This window comes from Gigantopelta aegis, unplaced genomic scaffold, assembly GCF_016097555.1.
Source record: "Gigantopelta aegis isolate Gae_Host unplaced genomic scaffold, Gae_host_genome ctg3868_pilon_pilon:::debris, whole genome shotgun sequence".
In the NCBI taxonomy this organism is placed as follows: domain Eukaryota; kingdom Metazoa; phylum Mollusca; class Gastropoda; order Neomphalida; family Peltospiridae; genus Gigantopelta; species Gigantopelta aegis.
In genome coordinates this window covers 15,188-36,954 of record NW_024533556.1, presented here as the reverse complement: position 1 = coordinate 36,954, position 21,767 = coordinate 15,188, and the positions used below count along the sequence as shown (strand labels likewise).

At 35.0% G+C, this 21,767-nt stretch overlaps 1 protein-coding gene across 3 annotated transcripts; it reads left to right on the top strand.

Moving 5' to 3' along the window:
- Window positions 1-1,180: 1,180 nt before the first annotated feature.
- Window positions 1,181-20,388, top strand: LOC121392471 (nephrin-like). Of its 3 annotated transcripts, XM_041523670.1 has the most exons (11): window positions 1,189-1,464; window positions 4,057-4,317; window positions 8,319-8,580; window positions 9,726-10,004; window positions 11,163-11,465; window positions 14,650-14,955; window positions 15,546-15,695; window positions 16,282-16,306; window positions 17,151-17,197; window positions 17,671-17,775; window positions 18,779-20,388. In XM_041523670.1, exons 4-10 carry the CDS (start codon window positions 9,797-9,799, stop codon window positions 17,772-17,774), a joined length of 1,143 nt encoding a protein of 380 aa, XP_041379604.1. In that variant the 5' UTR covers window positions 1,189-1,464; window positions 4,057-4,317; window positions 8,319-8,580; window positions 9,726-9,796; the 3' UTR covers window position 17,775; window positions 18,779-20,388. The 3 variants fall into 3 exon arrangements, 2 of the variants coding, with proteins under 2 accessions (XP_041379604.1, XP_041379605.1); XR_005960500.1 differs by lacking the exon at window positions 18,779-20,388 and having other exon boundaries at window positions 1,181-1,464; window positions 17,060-17,197; window positions 17,671-17,770; XM_041523671.1 differs by lacking the exons at window positions 1,189-1,464; window positions 4,057-4,317 and having other exon boundaries at window positions 8,297-8,580.
- The last annotated feature ends 1,379 nt before the right edge of the window (window positions 20,389-21,767 follow it).

Here is a 21,767-nt window from a genome sequence, read left to right as displayed (position 1 = left end):
AGTGGGCAGACCTGGCACTGGCTAGTATGTATGGATGTATGAATATCTCTATATAATGTATGTATGTCGAGGTTGACTGTTACATACATAGATATTAACGCACTGGTGCAGAGGATAATTAAATTATTTCTGGCCTCACAAATTGTCCCGTGCCATGGCTGGGATTCGAACCTATAGCACCGAATCGCCCGCAATTTGCAAACTTGCCACGATACCTTTTGAGCTACTGAAGCATCCATAAAAAGAATATGTGTGTGTGTGTGTGTGTGTGTGTGTGCGCGAAGTTTATGTTTGCATATTATCTCGAGAAAAATAAAAAAACGTGACTTGTCTCCTTTTGCCATGGCAGGGCAGCGTTGACAGGGTTTTTGATAAAAAAAGAAGAAGTTAAAAGTGACAATTAGGAGATGAATGAATGAATGAATGTTTAACGACACCCCAGCACGAAAAATACATCGGCTATTGGGTGTCAAACTATGGTAATGCAAATAAATAAAGTGATGATCAACATCAATATAAAAATTCAAGGTTTAAACAAAAACAGTGTAAAGAACTGTGCATAAATACAAATACAAATATCACAGAATTTTACGGATACTGAATTTTACTCTAAACTTCAATTTGTGCTGTATTGGCCATTCTCAAAGAGAATGTTACACCCCTGCACCACGGTGAGGTTACAGCACGCGCAGGGCAATTAGGAGATAACCATATGGAGTTTTATAAATTTGCGTGTGTTATTGTCTATTTGATCCCAAAAATTAAACATTTGCGACCAAAAATTACCTGGCTACAATCTAACCTGAGTGTGTTCTGTATTGTGATTGGTAATTACATTATTTTTCCTTGAACCGTCACCTTGGCCTGTTCCAATGACGTCATTAACTTTATGGGTGTTATTTTCATTTGATCCCGGAAAAATAGTGTAATTAACCAATCACAATACAGAACACACTCATCATCCGTTTACAATGGGTAATACAGAGAATAACTTGCTTCGAGGAGTTACGGAGTTAGAATTATCTGTCCCTCGCTAATTAATGTTGTAAAACCATCGCCAGAGGCTTGGGTTTACAACATTCATTCACGAGAGACAGATAATCCATTATTCTGTAATTATCTCTAATTATCTTACAGGTGCGGCCAATACCGCCATTGATTGCCTGACTGGTGGATATCCTGGAAAAAGGACACAGCTAGTCTGTAGAATAAGTGGCAGTATAACAACTGGAATAATATGATCAAGAACAATTGATGGGCAGGTACAAGAGGTGATAGTATGTAACACAGACAACACTGAGTGTGTGTCATCTGGAGGTCTGCCAGGCTACAGTGCTGTTGGTGACGGCCCTACACAGAATACTCTGACTATAGAATCCTTCAACACAGCAGTGGATGCTATAGATTGGTCTTGTCGTGATGGAACAGCAGGTCGATATTCTACATGTAGAAAGACTGTGATATGTAAGTTCATTATCTAGGGTTGAAAATTGCAACATTAAGTTAAATACATGTAGTCTATATATTCAATGTATCCTGTATAATAGAATAATTTGAAGATATTTTTACAAATCATTTTTAATAAATTATGATGATGATAATAATAATGATGATAATGACGATAATAATAATAATAATAATAATAATAATAAAATTAAATCGAAGATATACTTTCCATACAGTGACACTAATTTGGTCAAGTGATTGTGTGTGTGTGTGTGTGTGTGTGTGTGTGTGTGTGTTTTCCGGCTTATTGGATCACCATTTTAATACAGGAATGAAAGGAAATATCTTGAACAGTCATCGGATCTGGCTTATCGCTAGTAATCAATATGCAATACACAGACGTAGTAAGGGCAAAACTGAAATGTGTTGAACTTATATTGGACATTATCTTTCGATTGGCTTTCATTTCACCAATAATACTCTTTAAACTGCACACTCCCATAGCACTTGTCTGTATTAGACCAGTAGTGACGACACGCCAGCATTACTGTGCTCTATATTCAGCAACTCGCCTGGAAAGTTGGAAAGGCGGGGAAAACATCACGCTGTTCGCCATTATCTGAGCATAGACGGGCTGGGGTGTCATCTGGAAGGGAAATTTATACTAATTGTATATTTGTGTAGCTGAGCATATCTAGATAAAGGGTGGGCTTGCTGATCGCTTCAACTCGGGGTCACAATTGTGTTTAGCCTGTTTTATTAAGGTACCCTGCCTCTACTCATTTTACGACATATTTTTCATCAGTACACAAACATTATTTTCTTCATAATAATGAAAGATACGATGGCAGTTTTAGTATCACGTATGGGCCTTCTAATGAGTAAAAACACTTGACCCATAATTCACTTTGTAAGCACAGATACAATAAAAAAAGTAGCCCCGCTTCGGGCTCTGAAATTTGAAACAAAGTTCTTCAAAAGGCAATTTTCAAATTATATCATATTAACATTTTGGGATATTTGTTATATATAATTTTTTTATACGTGTTTTGTTTTGGGCGTATATTATTTCGTTATGCAGTACGTTTAACGTGTAAAACAGATATCATAATCAACTACAAAATATGACATTTGTGTAAAATGTTTCCAAATATATTGATCGTTAATCAATATTTGGTGGATTGTTTTTTGCATAAAAAAAGTCGACGATTTATAAATGTCCATGAGTATGTACACTGATATCCTGTTATTATGCTTAGAATGCGGGAAATCCTATATTTGAACGATTGAATATTTATCGGTGGGAAATGATCACGAACCCCATTTAACAGGTCCGTGCCCTTTGACCCCTTACATTTCCTTCCCCAGGACCATCAGACAGACAATGTACGACCTCCCCCACCCGCCACTTTCAAATCGCACTGAGAATGTCATCCACTTTCAAATACACCCCGCGGACCCTGATATCATCCAATGATTCTAGCTTAGCACCCGTGTCGTCATATTACAGTAGAAAAGAGTGATAATGGCATTCGGGATTGGATTTTTAGTTAAAGAGATAATCCTGAGTTTATTGTTATTGTAGCATGTTTTTCACCAGTATAGCCTTTTAAACTCTAAACACATTTTCTATTTTATGTGGATACCAGTCCAAATAATTCGATGGGTGCTAAAAGCAATGATTCCTAATGCCAAACTTTAAAAATGTCCTGTACTTGTGTGAATTGACTAACCTGTTTACTTCCTAATCCACATAAGAGTACGAGACAGGGGGCGGGAGGTGACAACTGCCCCCATCTCCTAGTTCTGGAGCAAAACCTCAAATTCGGGTAAAAATGTTAGAGATATTCTGACAAAATGTGCTAACCTGAGACCTTTTTACCATGTATTTCCATCATTCTACCTTAAAATTAGTTGTAATCCATGTAAAAATGCGCAATGATTCGTTTGCAACCATATATGGCTACTTGGTAGTAATAGTAATATGAATAAATGTTGTTATCCAGATTCGGACAATTTCGTTTAATTCGGGCAAAAACCAGCCTGGCTGACCCCTTCCAAAAATGGGACCCCGGTCGCCTACGCTAGTCCATAGTGCTTGAGTTATCAAGGAAATTTGCTATTCTAACCGGCATCGGTGGCGTAGTGGTTAGGCCATCGGTCTACAGGCTGGTAGGTACTGGGTTCGGATCCCAGTCGAGTCATGGGATTTTTAATCCAGATACCGACTCCAAACCCTGAGTGAGTGCTCCGCAAGGCTCAATGGGTAGGTGTAAACCACTTGCACCGACCAGTGATCCATAACTGGTTCAACAAAGGCCATAGTTTGTGCTATCCTGCCTGTGGGAAGCGCAAATAAAAGATTCCTTGCTGCCTGTCGTAAAAGGTAGCCTATGTGGCGACAGCGGGCTTCCTCTAAACATCTGTGTGGTCCTTAACCATATGTCTGACGCCATATAACCGTAAATAAAATGTGTTGAGTGCGTCGTTAAATAAAACACTTCTTTCTTTTTTTTGCTATTCTAGTTTATTAATAATAGTCGATACTAACTATTGCAATCTCATTGCTGGGGTAAAATGAATTATAAAGTACGTCGTTTACTTTCTCAGACGGACCAGATTCCGTTACAATCCGACCACAACCACCTGGCTATGCAGCAGAAGGAGGGAGTTTGACTGTGAATTGTGAAGCTGCCTGTGATCCACCGTGTTCCTTCTCCTGGAAACTGGGGACTCAGCTAATGACAGCAAGCTCTCAATTAAAACTGAGTAACATCAAGAGGAGTCAGAACGGAAACGTTTACACATGTAAAGTGACTAACACGGCTATACCAAAATCTGTCAGTAAACAGTTCACACTGAGATTATACTGTGAGTATTCAGTTAATGTTACATTTGCTGAAATAATAAATTGCATAAAAATTAATATAATAAAAAAAATTTAATAATAATATCCATGATGATGATGGTATAAACAATACGATTTGGCGTTTGCAAACCAATGTCTTCGTCGGTATTAAATATGACGTGACCATGACTTGGCAAACATGACGTAAAATTCTTTAAAGAGTTTGGATTTACGCTTCTAGTCTGGATTGTAATGTAATTTGCTCATTTCTTTGCTGCATTTTGTCAAACGTTTTTTGTTTTTTTTAGCTTCTTTACATACCTAACATGAATAAATCCATTGTTGGCATTTTTCCCCCATCATACTATTGGCGGCCATCTTGAATTCAAGATGGCGGCCATTGTAACACCACCCCGGGGTCATACCTAGACTTCTGTGTGACTTAGATATTCCTCTACCTATCACTGTATGGTATTACACTGATGGTGTTAACCTATGGAAACAACATATAGCAAAATAGCATGTGTAAAGGTGACTTTCATGGTTATATACCGTTTTGGGGATAAAGATACACACATTTTGATGCAATTTCATTCAATGTATCGTCCATAAACCATATGTATATTTTTTTAACAAACATATTTCACTTTTATCTGTTTAAACAGCTTTCTATGTATCTCAAGCTATAAAGGATAACATTAATTGCCATATATACTGAAAGGAAAAAGAAACGTCGTGTCATAAATTGTGGAAAAATTCCTAAATACGAGGGCGGATTTGTATGGAAGTTGTACAAATAACTCATTGGGCTATTGTGCATTATACCCTGAATCCACACATAATATTTCAAAAGTTTATTTTCAGTCTTTTCTTTTACTATATCTTCAAGGGTCGTCCAAATATTACCTAATTCTATTTTTGTCAAAATTAGACACCCTCCCTCCCCAGTAGGGCCTAACTGTTGATTATAGTACTAGTTATTACTACTAACTACTAGAACTAAGTACAGTTTTCAAAGTTTTATTTCAGGGATTTTCAGGAATCATATATATATGTAATAAGCAAAATATCGGAAATAAATTTCAGAGGACTAGGAATACTAGGATTGAAAGTCCTGTGGACCAGGAGTACCAGGAATAAAAGTCCCACGGACTTACATTCCTCGGAATCCACGTCCCACACACTTAAATTCCTAGGAATACAAGTCCCAAAGACTAGGATTCCGAGGAATGGAAGTCCGATCGGGCAAAGATTAAGAAAATCACAAATAATCAGATTATGATTTACCGTCAAAATATAAACTTATAAAACATATAAAACATAGTATTAAAAATTATGTTGCGCTAAAGTAGAGTGTTTCAACCCCAATAATCCCTTTCGTGCACAAGCTACTAACAATGTGGTATACTGCATGTATAATTATGTAATATATACCTGCATAATACATAATATAAGGTCATGTCACATTTTTTTATAATTTGGCTCAAAATGAGGGGTCCGCACTTATTGTGTTTGGCAATCCATTTTATATAACAACTAGCATTATTCCTCACTGCAGACCGGCCTCGGTGGCGTCGTGGTTAGACCATCGGTCCACAGGCTGGTAGGTACTGGGTTCGGATCCCAGTCGAGGCATAGGGTTTTTAATCCAGATACCAACTCCAAACCCTGAATGAGTGCTCCGCAAGGCTCAATGGGTAGGTGTAAATCACTTGCACCGACCAGTGATCCATAACTGGTTCAACAAAGGGTATGGTTTGTGCTATCCTGCCTGTGGGAAGCGCAAATAAAAGACCCCTTGCTGCCTGTCGTAAAAGAGTAGCCTATATGTCGACAGTGGGTTTCCTAAAAAAAAAACAGTGTCAGAATGACCATATTTTTGACGTCCAATAGCCGATGATAAGATAAAAAATCAATGTGCTCTAGTGGCGTCGTTAAATAAAAACTAACTTTTACTTTTCCTCACTGCAGGAAATGTATGGGCAAATACTAGTATTTAGATCTATACAAATTTATCAATTTGTGTAACGAAAAAAGGCCCTATAAATATAATAATATCTCTATCGCTGTTATTATTCTATATACACTTTTCATAGATACATACTTTTAATTTAAACCATAGGTAGAGAAATATAAAACTTAAAAACAGGATCAAATATTGACCCATGTGGATATACCTTAGCCGCAATCTTGAATTCAAGATGGGCACCAAAATTGTGAAGGAAAAAATGCCAACAATGGATTTATGTTTCTATGGAATACAAATATTATAAAAAATATAGTTATTCCAAATGTAGCAAAAAACAATGCAAACCCCAAAACCATGACATAACAGTCCAGACTATTCTCATGTAAACAAAAGAGGCATTATTTTAATACAATTCATTACAGAATTTTTGAACAGAATAAACGTAAGTTTTATTTTTAAAAATGTTATGTTATCATAAATAAAATACAATCATAGCAATACGCAGAATAGTGTGTAAAGTTGTTCACATCGTTTCTATATAGCCTAATTGTGGCTATAATGGAAACAGAAGATTCTTAGAGAGAGAGAGAGAGAGAGAGAGAGAGAGAGAGAGAGAGAGAGAGAGAGAGAGAGAGAGAGAGAGAGAGAGAGAGAGAGAGAGAGAGAGAGAGCAACCCCCAAAAAACAAAACCCCACCACGAACAACAGAAAACTCAGTAGGCTACCAGTTATAATCAAATATAAAGCTCGTGACTACTACAAATAGAATAAAATAGATGTTTAATGACACCCCAGCACGAAAAATATATCGACTATTGGGTGTTCAACTATGGCAAATCCAAACATGACGATTACTACTACGACGAAGATGATGATGATGATGATGACGATTAATAATAATAATAATAATAATTATTATAATAATAATGTAATAAATTATAACTTGAATTACATGTCCCCCCCCCCCCCCCCCCCCCGATCAAAAAATTAATTCATTTATTACTATATATAAATTCGTTCAATAAGGGCAACCAACACTGGAGCACATCGATTAATTAATCATCGGCTACTGTATGTCAAACATTTGGTAATTCTGACTCGTAGTCATTAGAGGAAACCCGCTACATTTTTTCTAATGCAGCAAGGGATCTTTTATATGCACTTTCCCAAAGTCAGGAAAACACATACCACGGCCGTTATCCAGTTGTGGTGCACTGGTTGGAACGAGGAAAAATCCAATCAGCTGAATGGATCCACCGAGCTGGTTCGATCCTGCAATGTAAGCACCTCAAGCGAGCACTCAACCGACTGAGCTAAATCCCGCTCCCGGCAACCAACAGATTAACAGATAACGCCACAGTTTCAACTTGCATTGCATTTCCATTCTTAAGGCAACCGCTTTTCATAACAAATACAACAATTCTGATATTTTAAAATTCATATTCAAGGATTAAACACACACATATATATATATATATATATATATATATATATATATATATATATATATATATATATATATGTATGTGTGTGTGTGTGTGTGTGTGTGTGTGTGTGTGTGTGTGTGTTTTTGATCGATTAATTTGTGGTTACTTATCACAATTGATGATGTGAACTAGCGAAACATGACACTGGCATGTTTAATTTTTGATAAATACAAATATTGCGTTAAATATATATTACTCATCATCTGTTAAACATGTTCAGTTAGTAATCACATATCTAAAACTTTTACTGGTCGTCTAAACACGTTAACGCTTATAATCATAGATCTAATAAATATAATATACAAACATGTAACTGAATTGAACAACACAACATAGTATAAGTATTTCATCAGCCAAAAACCCTCCAAAACAACCCTTAAACGGGTTAGTGTTTCTTAAGGTTTGTAAAAAAGGTGTTATTTGTATTTGTTTGTTTGTTGTTTGTTTATTGTTTGTTTTGTTTAGTTTTTGTTTTTTTGTTTTTTTTTGTAATTATTTAAATTTAAAAAAAAACATTCTTCTTTTTCGGGACGGGTAGTTTTTGTTATATTTTTTGCCTCATTTATAGATGGTCCAGACAGTGTCCAGATCAACTCGAGTTCTCCACTGACAGTGAAGGAAAGTGACGATGTATCTGTGTCATGTGGAGCCACTAACTGTTCTCCATCCTGTTCTTTTACCTGGAAGTTTAAATCTCAAATAAAGTCAGACAGTTCCGTGCTGTCCTTAAATAACATACAGAGATCAGCAGCTGGTGACTACACGTGTACTGCTAGAAACACAAACACACAGAAATCATTAGACAAGACCCCTTACTCTGGATGTGCAATGTGAGTAATTGTATTTATTTTATGTCATTATAATTATAACATACATGATAACAAACTCTTCACGTACGGTCTTCAAATGATATATTTGTGTTGGATTGTAGCCTAATGGTAGAGCAATTGTGGGTCACATGATTTGATAGCCCTCGAGAACGTTTTCACGTCCCAACCAGTGCCATGTATCGTTTTGATATGCAGGTTTCATCCATGAAAGTGATACTACTTTTAAAAGGTTCACCTACAGTATTGCAAATTCCACTAACATGTATTATGTCTGTATGTTGCAGTTAATATCAATAGCGGACAAACCAGAATATAGCATTGTGCATAAAACATTATATTGCTTCTAACTATAATGATCCAAATAAATTTATTTTATATGATTGTTTTATAAGGCCTAAAACAAAGTTTGTGTTTCTGATAACCTGTCCCTACCTAGAAAGAGCCCGATCCTATTTTGTAAATGTATTTTTGTTCCGTTAAACACAGTACATGCATAACATTTTATTCCAACTCGTTAATATTTTTATTAAAGTTGAAAAGCTGACCTACTTATTTTTTTTCAACATTTCCCCTGAAACATTCAGTTATTTCTAGGCCTAAGGTTACATGTACCCGAGAAAATGGAACTTTGTTAATAACTATTTCATTTGTTTCACTGATTTTAGGTTGAGGATGTGTAAATGGTATAAGAATCTCAACTAGTTTAATGTTTTCAGTTCTTAACCTCTTCTTGTTTGAAATTTTCCCTATCCAGTACTTAATGCTTTGTTATTTTGATTTTGACATTCTTGTTACTTTTATAACATACGTATTCCTTTCATTGAAATATATTTAAATATTATTCTCCAGCTGAAACTTAATACAATAATTTATATATAGGCGTACGATATTGCATACCGATATTAAGTTAAGTCAATACGTTTGCATCAGTTTTAACTCAGAATCTGTTCATTTATATTTTTTAATATTTAAATGATTGTTTCAAACTCTCAAGCAACTCTATTTTCATGTGGAATGGTTTCTAAGTATTTAATACATTTCCTTACAGACCAATCGTCAATCACTTCACTGACTTTGAATTTTCAGTCTACATATATATATATATATATATATATATATATATATATATATATATATATTTGCAGACCAATCTTCAATCATTTCTCTGACCTTGAACTCGCTGTCTATAAAGGTTACAGTTGATGAGCAGACTCCCATGACTCTGAGATGTGAAGTTAACAGTCATCCAGGATCTTACATCAAACTGTTGAACAACTCACAGACTATGCATGAAGTGACAAACTCTAAACAGGCTGAGTACACGTGGAACGAGGCTGGGTGTCTGGATACAGGACACTACACGTGTGAAGCGGAAAACAACATCAAGTCAGCTGTCAGTGAAAGTGTGCAGCTTGTTGTGAGATGTGAGTTACACATTAGTATCATTAATGATTAATGTGATAATTATTGACCAAATGCTACTCACTAAGTTCTAACAGGTTAAAAAATAAAATAAAATAAAATACGTTTGATTTCTTACTCAAAGTTACTCATATCGTACCATATTTATTTGATACCATATAATACTTTTTAGTTCTTTGAATAGTTTGTATGTAGTATATTCATTCCATATTATAGTCATTTCATAACTCGTTTTCCTGTTTATACCATTACCCATTTTATAACTTAGTCAATTCTACAAAATGAAAACCTAGCCCTACATAGAAAGAAACAAATAGAGGGATATAAAGGAGCGCCGACTTTACTTTTGTTTACTATATTTGGTAATTGTTTCTCATCCCGAACATAAATAGCACTCTGGTAAAGCGGCCACCTGATGCGCGATTGATGTAGGACCGACCCCCGTCGGTTGGTCCATTAGGCTATCTCTCATTGCAGCCAGCCCTCTTCAACTGGTAAAATAATGGCTGCGGTATATACTATATGTAGGGCGGTGCATTTTAAACATAGTTTGCTGCTAAACGCAAAGAGTAGCATGTGGAGTGGCGGCAGTAGGATTCCTCTTTCATTATCCCTGTTGTCATTAATCACATGTCCGTCGCCATATAACAGTAATGGAAATGTGTTGGTGCATCTGCGAATAAAACAATTCTGCCTTCCTTTTCCATTTACAGTTTACCAGTAGCAGCAATACATACATAATTTGTATGTATGAATACAACATATTTTCTGTGTGTAGTTTTTAGTTATCTGTATGAAGGAAGGAAGGAAGGAAGGAAAAGTTTTATTTAATGACGCACTCAGCACATTTATTTACGGAGATATGGTTAAGGACCACACAACTATTGAGGGAGGAAACCCGCTATCGCCACGTCATGGGCTACTCTTATTCGATCTTTTATATGCACCATCCCATAGACAGGATAGCACATATCACGGCATTTGATATACCAGTAATGGTGCAATGACTGGAGAGAGAGAAAGAGCCCAACGGGACCACTTACGGGAATCGATCGCAAACCGACCGTGCATAAAGCAAGCGCTTTACCACTGGGCTCCGTCTCGCCCCTTATCTGTATGAAGGTAAACTGTAGTTAGTTTAAGCAATCAATATATTTTAGGTTCACCAAGACTAGACCATCGATTTCCATTCAGAAAAGAGTTTGCAGCTGCAGTAGGTGGTGATGTGACTCTGAAGATATCAGTGATTGCCAATCCAACACCGACATTCACCTGGTACAAACTGACTGATGGAAACAGAAATAATATTGTGTCTGGTAGTTCATCAACAACTGACGTATCTGCTGTTGGGAATTTCACACTGACAAATGTTCAGCAGGGAGATATTGGGACCTATCAGGTTGTGGTGTCAAATGGAGCTAAAAACACAGATCTTGTGAAGAACGTGACGCTTGATGTAGCAGGTATATGTAGGCGGATATGCTAGTTGTAAACTTCAACTGTAGACCATTGAATTATTGAAAGATGGATATGCTAGATGTAAACTGTAACTGTAGACCATTGAATTATTGAAAGATGGATATGCTAGATGTAAACTGTAACTGTAGACCATTGAGTTATTGAAATATGGATATGCTGGATGTAAACTGTAACTATAGGCCATTGAGTTATTGAAAGATGGATATGCTAGATGTAAACTCTAACTGTAGAACATTGAATTATTGAAAGATGGATATGCCAGTTGTAGACTCTAACTGTAGACCATTGAGTTATTGAAAGATGGATAGCCTAGTTGTAAACTGTAACGGTAGACCATTGAATTATTGAAAGATGGATAGGCTAGTTGTAAACTGTAACTGTAGACCATTGAATTATTGAAAGATGGATATACTAGTTGTAAACTGTAACTGTAGACCATTGAATTATTGAAAGATGGATATGCTAGATGTAAACTCTAACTGTAGAACATTGAATTATTGAAATATGGATATGCTAGTTGTAGACTCTAACTGTAGACCATTGAGTTATTGAAAGATGGACAGCCTAGTTGTAAACTGTAATGGTAGAGCATTGAATTATTGAAAGATGGATAGCCTAGTTGCAAACTGTAACTGTAGACCATTGAATTATTGAAAGATGGATATACTAGTTGTAAACTGTAACTGTAGACCATTGAATTATTGAAAGATGGATATGCTAGATGTAAACTGTAATTGTAGACCATTGAATTATTGAAAGATGGATATGATAGATGTAAACTGTAACTGTAGACCATTGAGTTATTGAAATATGGATATGCTGGATGTAAACTGTAACTATAGGCCATTGAGTTATTGAAAGATGGATATGCTAGATGTAAACTGTAACTGTAGACCATTGAGTTATTGAAATATGGATATGCTGGATGTAAACTGTAACTATAGGCCATTGAGTTATTGAAAGATGGATATGCTAGATGTAAACTCTAACTGTAGAACATTGAATTATTGAAAGATGGATAGGCTAGTTGTAAACTGTAAATGTAGACCATTGAATTATTGAAAGATGGATATACTAGTTGTAAACTGTAACTGTACACCATTGAATTATTGAAAGATGGATATGCTAGATGTAAACTCTAACTGTAGAACATTGAATTATTGAAATATGGATATGCTAGTTGTAGACTCTAACTGCAGACCATTGAGATATTGAAAGATGGACAGCCTAGTTGTAAACTGTAATGGTAGAGCATTGAATTATTGAAAGATGGATAGCCTAGTTGCAAACTGTAACTGTAGACCATTGAATTATTGAAAGATGGATATACTAGTTGTAAACTCTAACTGTAGACCATTGAATTATTGAAAGATGGATATGCTAGATGTAAACTGTTATTGTAGACCATTGAATTATAAAAAAATGGATAAATGGATATGCTAGATGTAAACTGTAACTGTAGACCATTGCATTATTGAAAAATGGATATGCTAGTTGTAGACTGTAACTGTAGACCATTGAATTATTGAAAGATGGATATGCTAGTTGTAGACTCTAACTGTAGACCATTGAGTTATTGAAAGTTGGATAGCCTAGTTGTAAACTGTAATGGTAGACCATTGAATTATTGAAATATGGATATGCTAGATGTAGACTCTAACTGTAGACCATTGAGTTATTGAAAGATGGACAGCCTAGTTGTAGACTCTAACTGTAGACCATTGAGTTATTGAAAGTTGGATAGCCTAGTTGTAAACTGTAATGGTAGACCATTGAATTATTGAAAAATGGATATACTAGTTGTAAACTGTAACTGTAGACCATTGAATTATTGAAAGATGGATATGCTAGATGTAAACTGTAATTGTATACCATTGAATTATAAAAAATTGATAAATGGATATGCTAGATATAAACTGTAACTGTAGACCATTGCATTATTGAAAAATGGATATGCTAGTTGTAGACTGTAACTGTAGACCATTGAATTATTGAAAGATGGATATGCTAGTTGTAGACTCTAACTGTAGACCATTGAGTTATTGAAAGTTGGATAGCCTAGTTGTAAATTGTAATGGTAGACCATTGAATTATTGAAATATGGATATGCTAGATGTAGACTCTAACTGTAGATCATTGAGTTATTGAAAGACGGATAGCCTAGTTGTAAACTAACTATTTAATTATTGAAAGATGGATATGATAGATGTAAACTGTAACTGTAGACAATTTAATTATTAAAAAATGGATATGCTAGATGTAAACTGTAACTGTAGACCATTGAGTTATTGAAAGATGGATATGCTAGTTGTAGACTGTTGCTGTAGACCATTGAATTATTGAAAGATGGATATGCTAGATGTAGACTGTTACTGTAGACCATTGAGTTACTGAAAGATTGATATGCTAGATGTAGACTGTATCTGTAGACCATTGAATTACTGAAAGATGGATATGCTAGATATAAACTGTAACTGTAGACCATTGCATTATTGAAAAATGGATATGCTAGTTGTAGACTGTAACTGTAGACCATTGAATTATTGAAAGATGGATATGCTAGTTGTAGACTCTAACTGTAGACCATTGAGTTATTGAAAGTTGGATAGCCTAGTTGTAAATTGTAATGGTAGACCATTGAATTATTGAAATATGGATATGCTAGATGTAGACTCTAACTGTAGACCATTGCATTATTGAAAGATGGATATGCTAGTTGTAGACTGTGACTGTTAATGAAATGGGATCCTACTGCCACTCTGTCATGGTCTTAATGTATCTCACATCGCCCGGTGCTATACAACGTGTGAGTAGATGTGTGTGGTAGTTGCAGACTTAAGTAGCTGTAGGACACTTGCGAGGATTGCTATTAACACTGAATCGTCTTTCTTTCAATTATATCAGGAACCAGCTGAAAACAATAGTCTTGTTAGTACAAGTAGGAAGGACATACGTATTCAATTATGGTTTTCCTGTCTTAGTTGAATTAGTATGTTTTTAGTTTGTACGTTTTGTTCATGCTTCAGCATTTCGCTGAGGCTGTATTATATTTGCATTTTAAATGCAATTTAATGTTTAAACATAGTGTTTTTATTAACGTTTAACTTTATTTACATAACAAATGCTTGGGTATGCGAGAGTTTCAGTAAATATCTTTGTTTCTCGAAGGTCCTCCGAATATTCCCTCTGATGTCACAACATGGAGCAGTGATCCACACTCAGTATCAATTGCTTGGCTGGAGGGATTTAACGGAGGATCAAAGCAGGCGTTTATTGTACGATACCGAGCAGACACAACACCACAGTGGACAAACTGCACTACAATCATTCCAGAAAAAGGTGTTAACACAATTCAGAAAGCTGTTATACCAAATCTTCAACCAAACACGAGGTACCTAGTTCGGGTTTTGGCTTATAACATATATGGATACGAAGATTTTACCACAGAACAGGAAGCTTTGACATTACCTCCAGGTAATAGTAATAATTTACAGAGTTTTGTTATAACGCTGGGAGATATGTAGTTCATCACTTTAAGTGCGAGGGGTCACCTGATCGATCCCCTGGGTGGTTCGAACTGGTCTCCCATTCCAAGAAGTGACCTCACGACAGCTATATTAAAACGTATTTCCTTGTATGCGATGTAGATGTAATACAATTTAGTAAATGATATTAATTGTTTACGACGTGCATTAAAAATAGCTTTATTTATACACACAAGTGTGGTGCTTAATAGTTTTTTCCATTTTGTTTATAGTAAGCAATCGGTTTTTGTACCATAAAACTTAGCTGCCATTCTCAGCATTTAGCAATACTGCACCATTTGTCTGTGTGTGTCTAAGGGGTTGGTGGCGCATAATGATTACAGAATTTTCATAACTTTAATGCGAACATGTTAAACTATTTTCCTGTATTTCGGGAAGTCGGTATAGCATGTTTTTATTTTGTTTTAATTGTTATCCTTTTTACATTTCTCAGCAAAAGAGACGTGTATTATCAGTGCCGAAGCCATGTTCTCAGAAAAATGTATCTTTGTGTGATAATTGTTGTTTGTTTCATTAAAGGTGAATGTGTTCTACCAACCTCATCAAACGAAGTAACTGGGACAGGGATTGCTATAGGGATTGTGATAGGGATTGCTACTGCTGTCTTGACAGAGACTGTCTTTGTTATTTTGTGGAGACGAGGCTTTGTGTGTGCTTCTTCAAAATCAGGTAAAACTAAAAAGGGAAACCTAACATATCAATGGAATGTAGTACATTTGTTTTACAGTTGATAATGCAGGTTAATTTCTATTCTGTATATTAATATAGCACAAGTTGCATTATTCTGATGTAACCAATGCTCTCAAGTATACATATAACAAGTAAATTAGAAATATAAAAGGTGTATTGCTTTTGTTTACATTGTTTGGTATTTTGTCTTAGTTTTTTCGAGTATGCGATTTGATATATTTACCATTAATACTTTTTTACTGATCAACAAACGAAATGGGAACATTAATTTAGTTTATTTTGTTTAAAATAATTCTGTTTCAATCCCATTTGTGTTTTGTCTATTAAATTTATCAATATTTTGTGAACTTATTATGCCCATTTTAACAGTCTACTTACCGAATTAATTGTGTCACGAATACCGTCATTATTACTATATTGGCGTTTCTTATGTTCTTAAGTATGTTATTATCTTCGTGAACTTTTGGCAGGAATGGACATATGGGTAAAAGTTAAACACTGTTTACAGAGATTATCACAGCATGTTTTTTTATTGCCTTATATTCTTTTTCTGTTTCCCTGACAGATGGGAAGCAGTCTGAAGGTAATGTGTAAGTATAGCATTTCTTTTTTAATTAATTTATTTGTAATTGGGAATCCTTTTCATACACACATAAACAGATATATACACCATCATACCCTCACACGTGGTTAGGCCATCGGTCTACAGGCTGATAGGTACTGGGTTCGGATCCCAGTCGAGGCATGGGATTTTTAATCCAGATACCGACTCCAAACCCTGAGTGAGTACTCCGCAAGGCTCAATGGGTAGGTGTTAACCACTTGCACCGACCAGTGATCCATAACTGGTTCAACAAAGGCCATGGTTTGTGTTATCCTGCCTGTGAAGCGCAAATAAAAGATCCCTTGCTGCTAATCGGAAAGAGTAGCCCATGTAGTGGTGACAGCGGGTTTTCTCTCAAAATCTGTGCGTTCCTTAATCATATGTCTCACGCCATATAACCGTAAATAAAATGTGTTGAGTGCGTCGTTAAATAAAACATGTATTTCTTTCACTCACACAAGCCATGACATGCAGTGATAGAATCACATATACCAATACACTCGCACAAACACGCACATGGATAATATAACTAAGAACAGACGCACACGCATAATGTGTATTTGTATTTCATGTTCGAGGCAATGAATACCGAGCAAAATATCATATGTTATCGAAGAAAATAGCCATACTAATTTCATTTTACTTAATAAATAAACATGAGACATTGTTTCTACAATGTGACCTATTTCATGATAAACACCCCTCCTTTGAAATACTCTGAATAGTTGCTTTGTTACAGCCTTGAACCTAAATGGTCAAATTCCGAATGAGAGAAATAACGTGATAACTACATTTATGGTGCTATACTTCGGGTTGTTGTTGTGTTACAGACATCAACATGCACAACTAGACGACACACGACGTGGGAACAGAACTGGTAAATGTATTTTACTTTTATTACTGACTTGTTTATACATTCTCTTTATCCCTTTCTCTCTATAACACACACACACACACACACATATACATACACACACACTATATATCTCCTTCCACTGCATATACACACACTCGCACATTCCCACACACAACACATACACTCGCAAATACACGCATACATACTAACAAAATAGTCTATTTGATGTGTGTGTTTATTACAATGTTCTATTAACACACCACATGCATTAATTATTTTAATATGATGCTACACTACTGGTTATTGTTTTAATTTGCCATCTGGTGTGTTACCTTTCAAATGCTGGTTATTGGTCCCATTGCGTGCAGTAGATGTATTGATGGTCGTACACCCAAGTGACGTTTTGAAACATATTTCTACATATATTTGTTCAATGTATATGTATGAATGTATAAGAGTATGTAGAGTATGTAGAGTATAACTGTGTTTTGCAGAACTAGATAATTCTGGTGACCAGACAAACACATACGAGGGACTGGGAATTCGAGAAGATACGCCGTATGCAAAAATGGAACTTTATGAAAATCTCAAGACATGAGGTATACATATCTTATTGGTGTATTAAATGTTGATTTTATTGCTGTATCCGATACTCATTTAATTGATGTATTAAACACACGACTATTATTTTATTCTATAATATAAGCAGTGATACTAAAGGTATTAAGTCTGCTTTTTTTCTGGCAGGACATGCTGCCCATTGTGACATCTTCTGGGCCAACTGCCAGAAAGACGCTGTCAGGTGGAAGGTTTTCAATTATAAATGAGTGCCTCTCCACTATGACACTAATACGTATTATTAACCAAGCTATGACTCGTAATGGGGGTACTTAAATAAAAACTGCTAACACATGTATTATCATCTACAAATCATTAAAACTCTCATAACGTTTTGAAACATTTTGCCAGTGTCAAGGTCTAGGGGAAAGTACCTATTTCAAGTAAGCAAAGTTTGACAACGCATAATATAAAGATGTGTGCAAAGTTAAATACATGGAAGATGAAATATACCAACAAGAGATGAAATGTTATAGTGAGACCAAACTGTGGTTTACAAAACACACTATCCAACTGTATTCGTGTGTAATTTTACTTTTATCTTGTTTCATATGTTTATAGTTTGTTAAATTTTGATTGCTACGACAACCTATTTATTGCCTTTTTATTCTGTGTTTTGCAGTAGCCATTATGGTGATATACGTCACAGAATTATGTTGCTCGATGAGCATGTAAGACTGAATCATTCTGTTGGACTATCACGAGGCCAAGTTACGACATGTTTAATGACATTAATCATTATTATTAATAATGACACATCACTGACTAAACTATGCAATACCTTATTTTTGTAGTAAAAATAATGGATACATGGAAGATGATATATACCAACACGAGACGAAATGTTATAATGGGATTAAGCAGACTATCTAACTGTATTCTTTTGTAATTTTATTTTTATCTTTTTCACATGTTTGTAGTTTCTTACATTTGGACTTTCACAGGCACAAACTATTTATTGGCTTTTTATTCCTTCTTTTGCAGAAACTATTATGGTGATATACGTCACAGAATTATGTTGCACGACGTACACGTAACTCTGAAACATTCTGTTGAACTTTCACGAGGCCAAGTCAAGATATGCTTAATGACACATCACTGACTGAACTGATATCTATGCAATACCTAATATTTAGTGTGACAATAATCGACGCATTTCCATAGTTTATTGAACAGAAGATATATGAAAATAGTCTTATATAACTGTATATATTGTACATAGTTGTCTGTTTGTAAAAATAGTCTTAGAGTTTGTATAATAAGTTGCGATCACATTTACACTTTACACTGAATTAACTAAACTGACTCCGTCTGCTTTCTTTCCTTCTTCTTTTCCTCATTTTCATGTTGAACTCGGAGCATTTAACTTCCCATATTATAGATATTCAACAATGTTAATAATATATACATATATATATATATATATATATATATATATATATATATATATCAAGATATTATTATTACTCTTTCCATATAATGTATATGTGATGATATTTTGACATTGTAAGGCCATGATCTCAAGGCACCCCAACCTTGGCATGGCCATATTGCTCTGGGGATAATAAAAAAAGAGAATTAACTAAACTGGTATAACAAAACCAGATTACAATGTAATTGTGAACGCAATCTTTTCACGCTACCGGTATAGCTAAACCTGTATCTATAGCTAAAACACTTCGGTATGTGGTATAACTAAAACAGTTTAAATGTAAGTATGAACGGAAAGTGTTTTAGTTAAACCAGTATAAGGTGGAATGTCATTGGCGTCACAGTCAGGATAAGCAGTAAGTGGTTTAGCAAGGACCTAACAGACTGGAAGTCTATTGTTGTTTTGATGTTTAACTTCAGTAAGAGTGAACATAGCTATATATACGGTACATAATTATGTATTGGTAACAAATAGTCTTATAACTGTGTATATGTACATGGTTATGTATTGGCCTTCTAAACCTATTTTATGTGTATATTTGTAGTTACTGATGTATACTCTCTTTCATGTATATATGTTTAACTGTAACTTGCATATATTGTATTTATCATACATGGTATGACCTTTCTAAACTGGAATGGAATTTTATTGCTAAGTTATGTTTCTATATAGCAGAAGTGTTATCATGTTTGTAGTCCTAGCTAGGTACGGCTTTGAAACTCAGATGCGTTTTTCCACACAATGTACCTTTATTATTCAAACTAATTATTTATGATATTTTATGAACAGTCAGTCGAAGATACACAGTGCGGAGATATGATCTTTGATTGGGGTAACTGTTTCGCTTTTACCTAACCTGTTACTTATTTGTTTGTTTTTTGTTTGCTTATCTTTGTTTGGTTATCTTTGAGGGGTTTTTTTCCTGTGTGTTACTTAAAAGAGCTCTAAATTATTTGTATTTGGTTAACCTGCGTTAAGGTCATCTATAGGATTTAAGAAAAATAATTATTATTATTTTGTTGAATTACTTAAGTCTTATTATTAGAGTCAACTGTCTCTTACATCGGAACTGAATTTGTCAAAAGATTTTGAAAAGATTTTGTATCACGCGTCCTGTTACATTTGTAGATTTATAACAGAATAAAGCAATTTTAACACCAAATTATGGCCACAAAGACAGTTATTTGTTTGAAATCTGATCACATTCTGTGATTGCTCGTCATATTTCGTGAATTGTTAATTCATGAATAAGTAATGGAAGTGTACGACGTGTTTTGGCCAACCTCATTACAGTTGCTTCCTTTTAACAACCACTTTTGACATATAGAAGTTTAGCTCGTTTAATTTAATAAATGGGTAACATATTGACACCAACAGTCTATTTTGGTTGGACAGAAATGAATTTATACATGTAATTCTAATTACGTTACGCTTATAAATAAATAAAAATCAGAAAATTATTTTCAAAGCAATTCTGAACACACAACACCCATTGGGCTATTTCTCATCCAGCCACTGCTATATCAAAAGCCGTGGTACGTGCTATCATGTCTGTGGGATAATGCATATAAAAGATCCCTTGCTACTAATAGAAAATAGGTAGCGGGTTTCGTCTCTAAGACTACATTTAAAAAATAGCAATGTTTGACATTCAACAGCCGATGATTAATAAATCAATATGCTCTAGTGGTGTCGTTAAACAAAACACACTTTAACAAACAACTGATGAACGTTGGGTTTCATATTGTTGAAAAGTGCTCTTCAAATGTATATTAATAATTGTTTATGGCTTGTTAACATGACATCAAGATTGTGGTATTATATGAAGATGTTTATAGTCAGTTGGGCATTATGTTTTTTATGTTTTCCCTCAAACTAGCTTCTAACGGGTTGTATACATTTACTGCAGAAGTATTTCATAAGCATTAAGTGTGTTACACAAAAGGCAGTAAATTTCTTACCATGACCTCAACAGTGTGCACGTATGCATGTGTATATGTATTGTATGTATGTATATACCTACCACCCACAATACAAACCATGTCATGTGCATGCGTACAAACCAAAATTCGCTCAAGATTAATGGAGGGGGGGGGGGGGGGGGGGAATTAGGTGTTAATTTAATTTTTAAAGGGACACGCCCTAGTTGTTAACCATTACACCGTTGTTTTTCGCTATTAAACCCATTTTTTCACAAATAAAATTGCACTTTACTTACCGTTTATTATTTAGAATATACATTTCCATTCACCTGAAGTGATGTTTGGTAATCCTGGTGTTTGTAATGCCATAAAATGCATTTTTCGTATTTCTTAAAAAGCCACGTGCCTCTGAGAAAAAAACGTTGAGCAGACAAGGTCTAATCTATTTTTAGAGGGGATATTCCCATTTCAACGTCACAGACGTTGGTATACCACGTGACCGTTATCATTTTGGGTCGGTTTGTTTTCTCGTGCACGGTTCGCGCAATCAACATCCGATTTGTTGTCGATAGCTTGTTGTTCATTTGTGAGGTTTTTCTTCACAGTTCGTGAACATTTT

Coding starts and splice junctions, on each gene's coding strand:
- LOC121392471 (XM_041523670.1), top strand. CDS start 9,797: ATGACTCTGAGATGTGAAGTTAACAGTCATCCAGGATCTTACATCAAA. Junction 15,696..16,281: donor GTGTGCTTCTTCAAAATCAG/GTAAAACTAAAA, acceptor TTTCCCTGACAG/ATGGGAAGCAGTCTGAAGGT. Junction 17,198..17,670: donor ACGACGTGGGAACAGAACTG/GTAAATGTATTT, acceptor TGTGTTTTGCAG/AACTAGATAATTCTGGTGAC.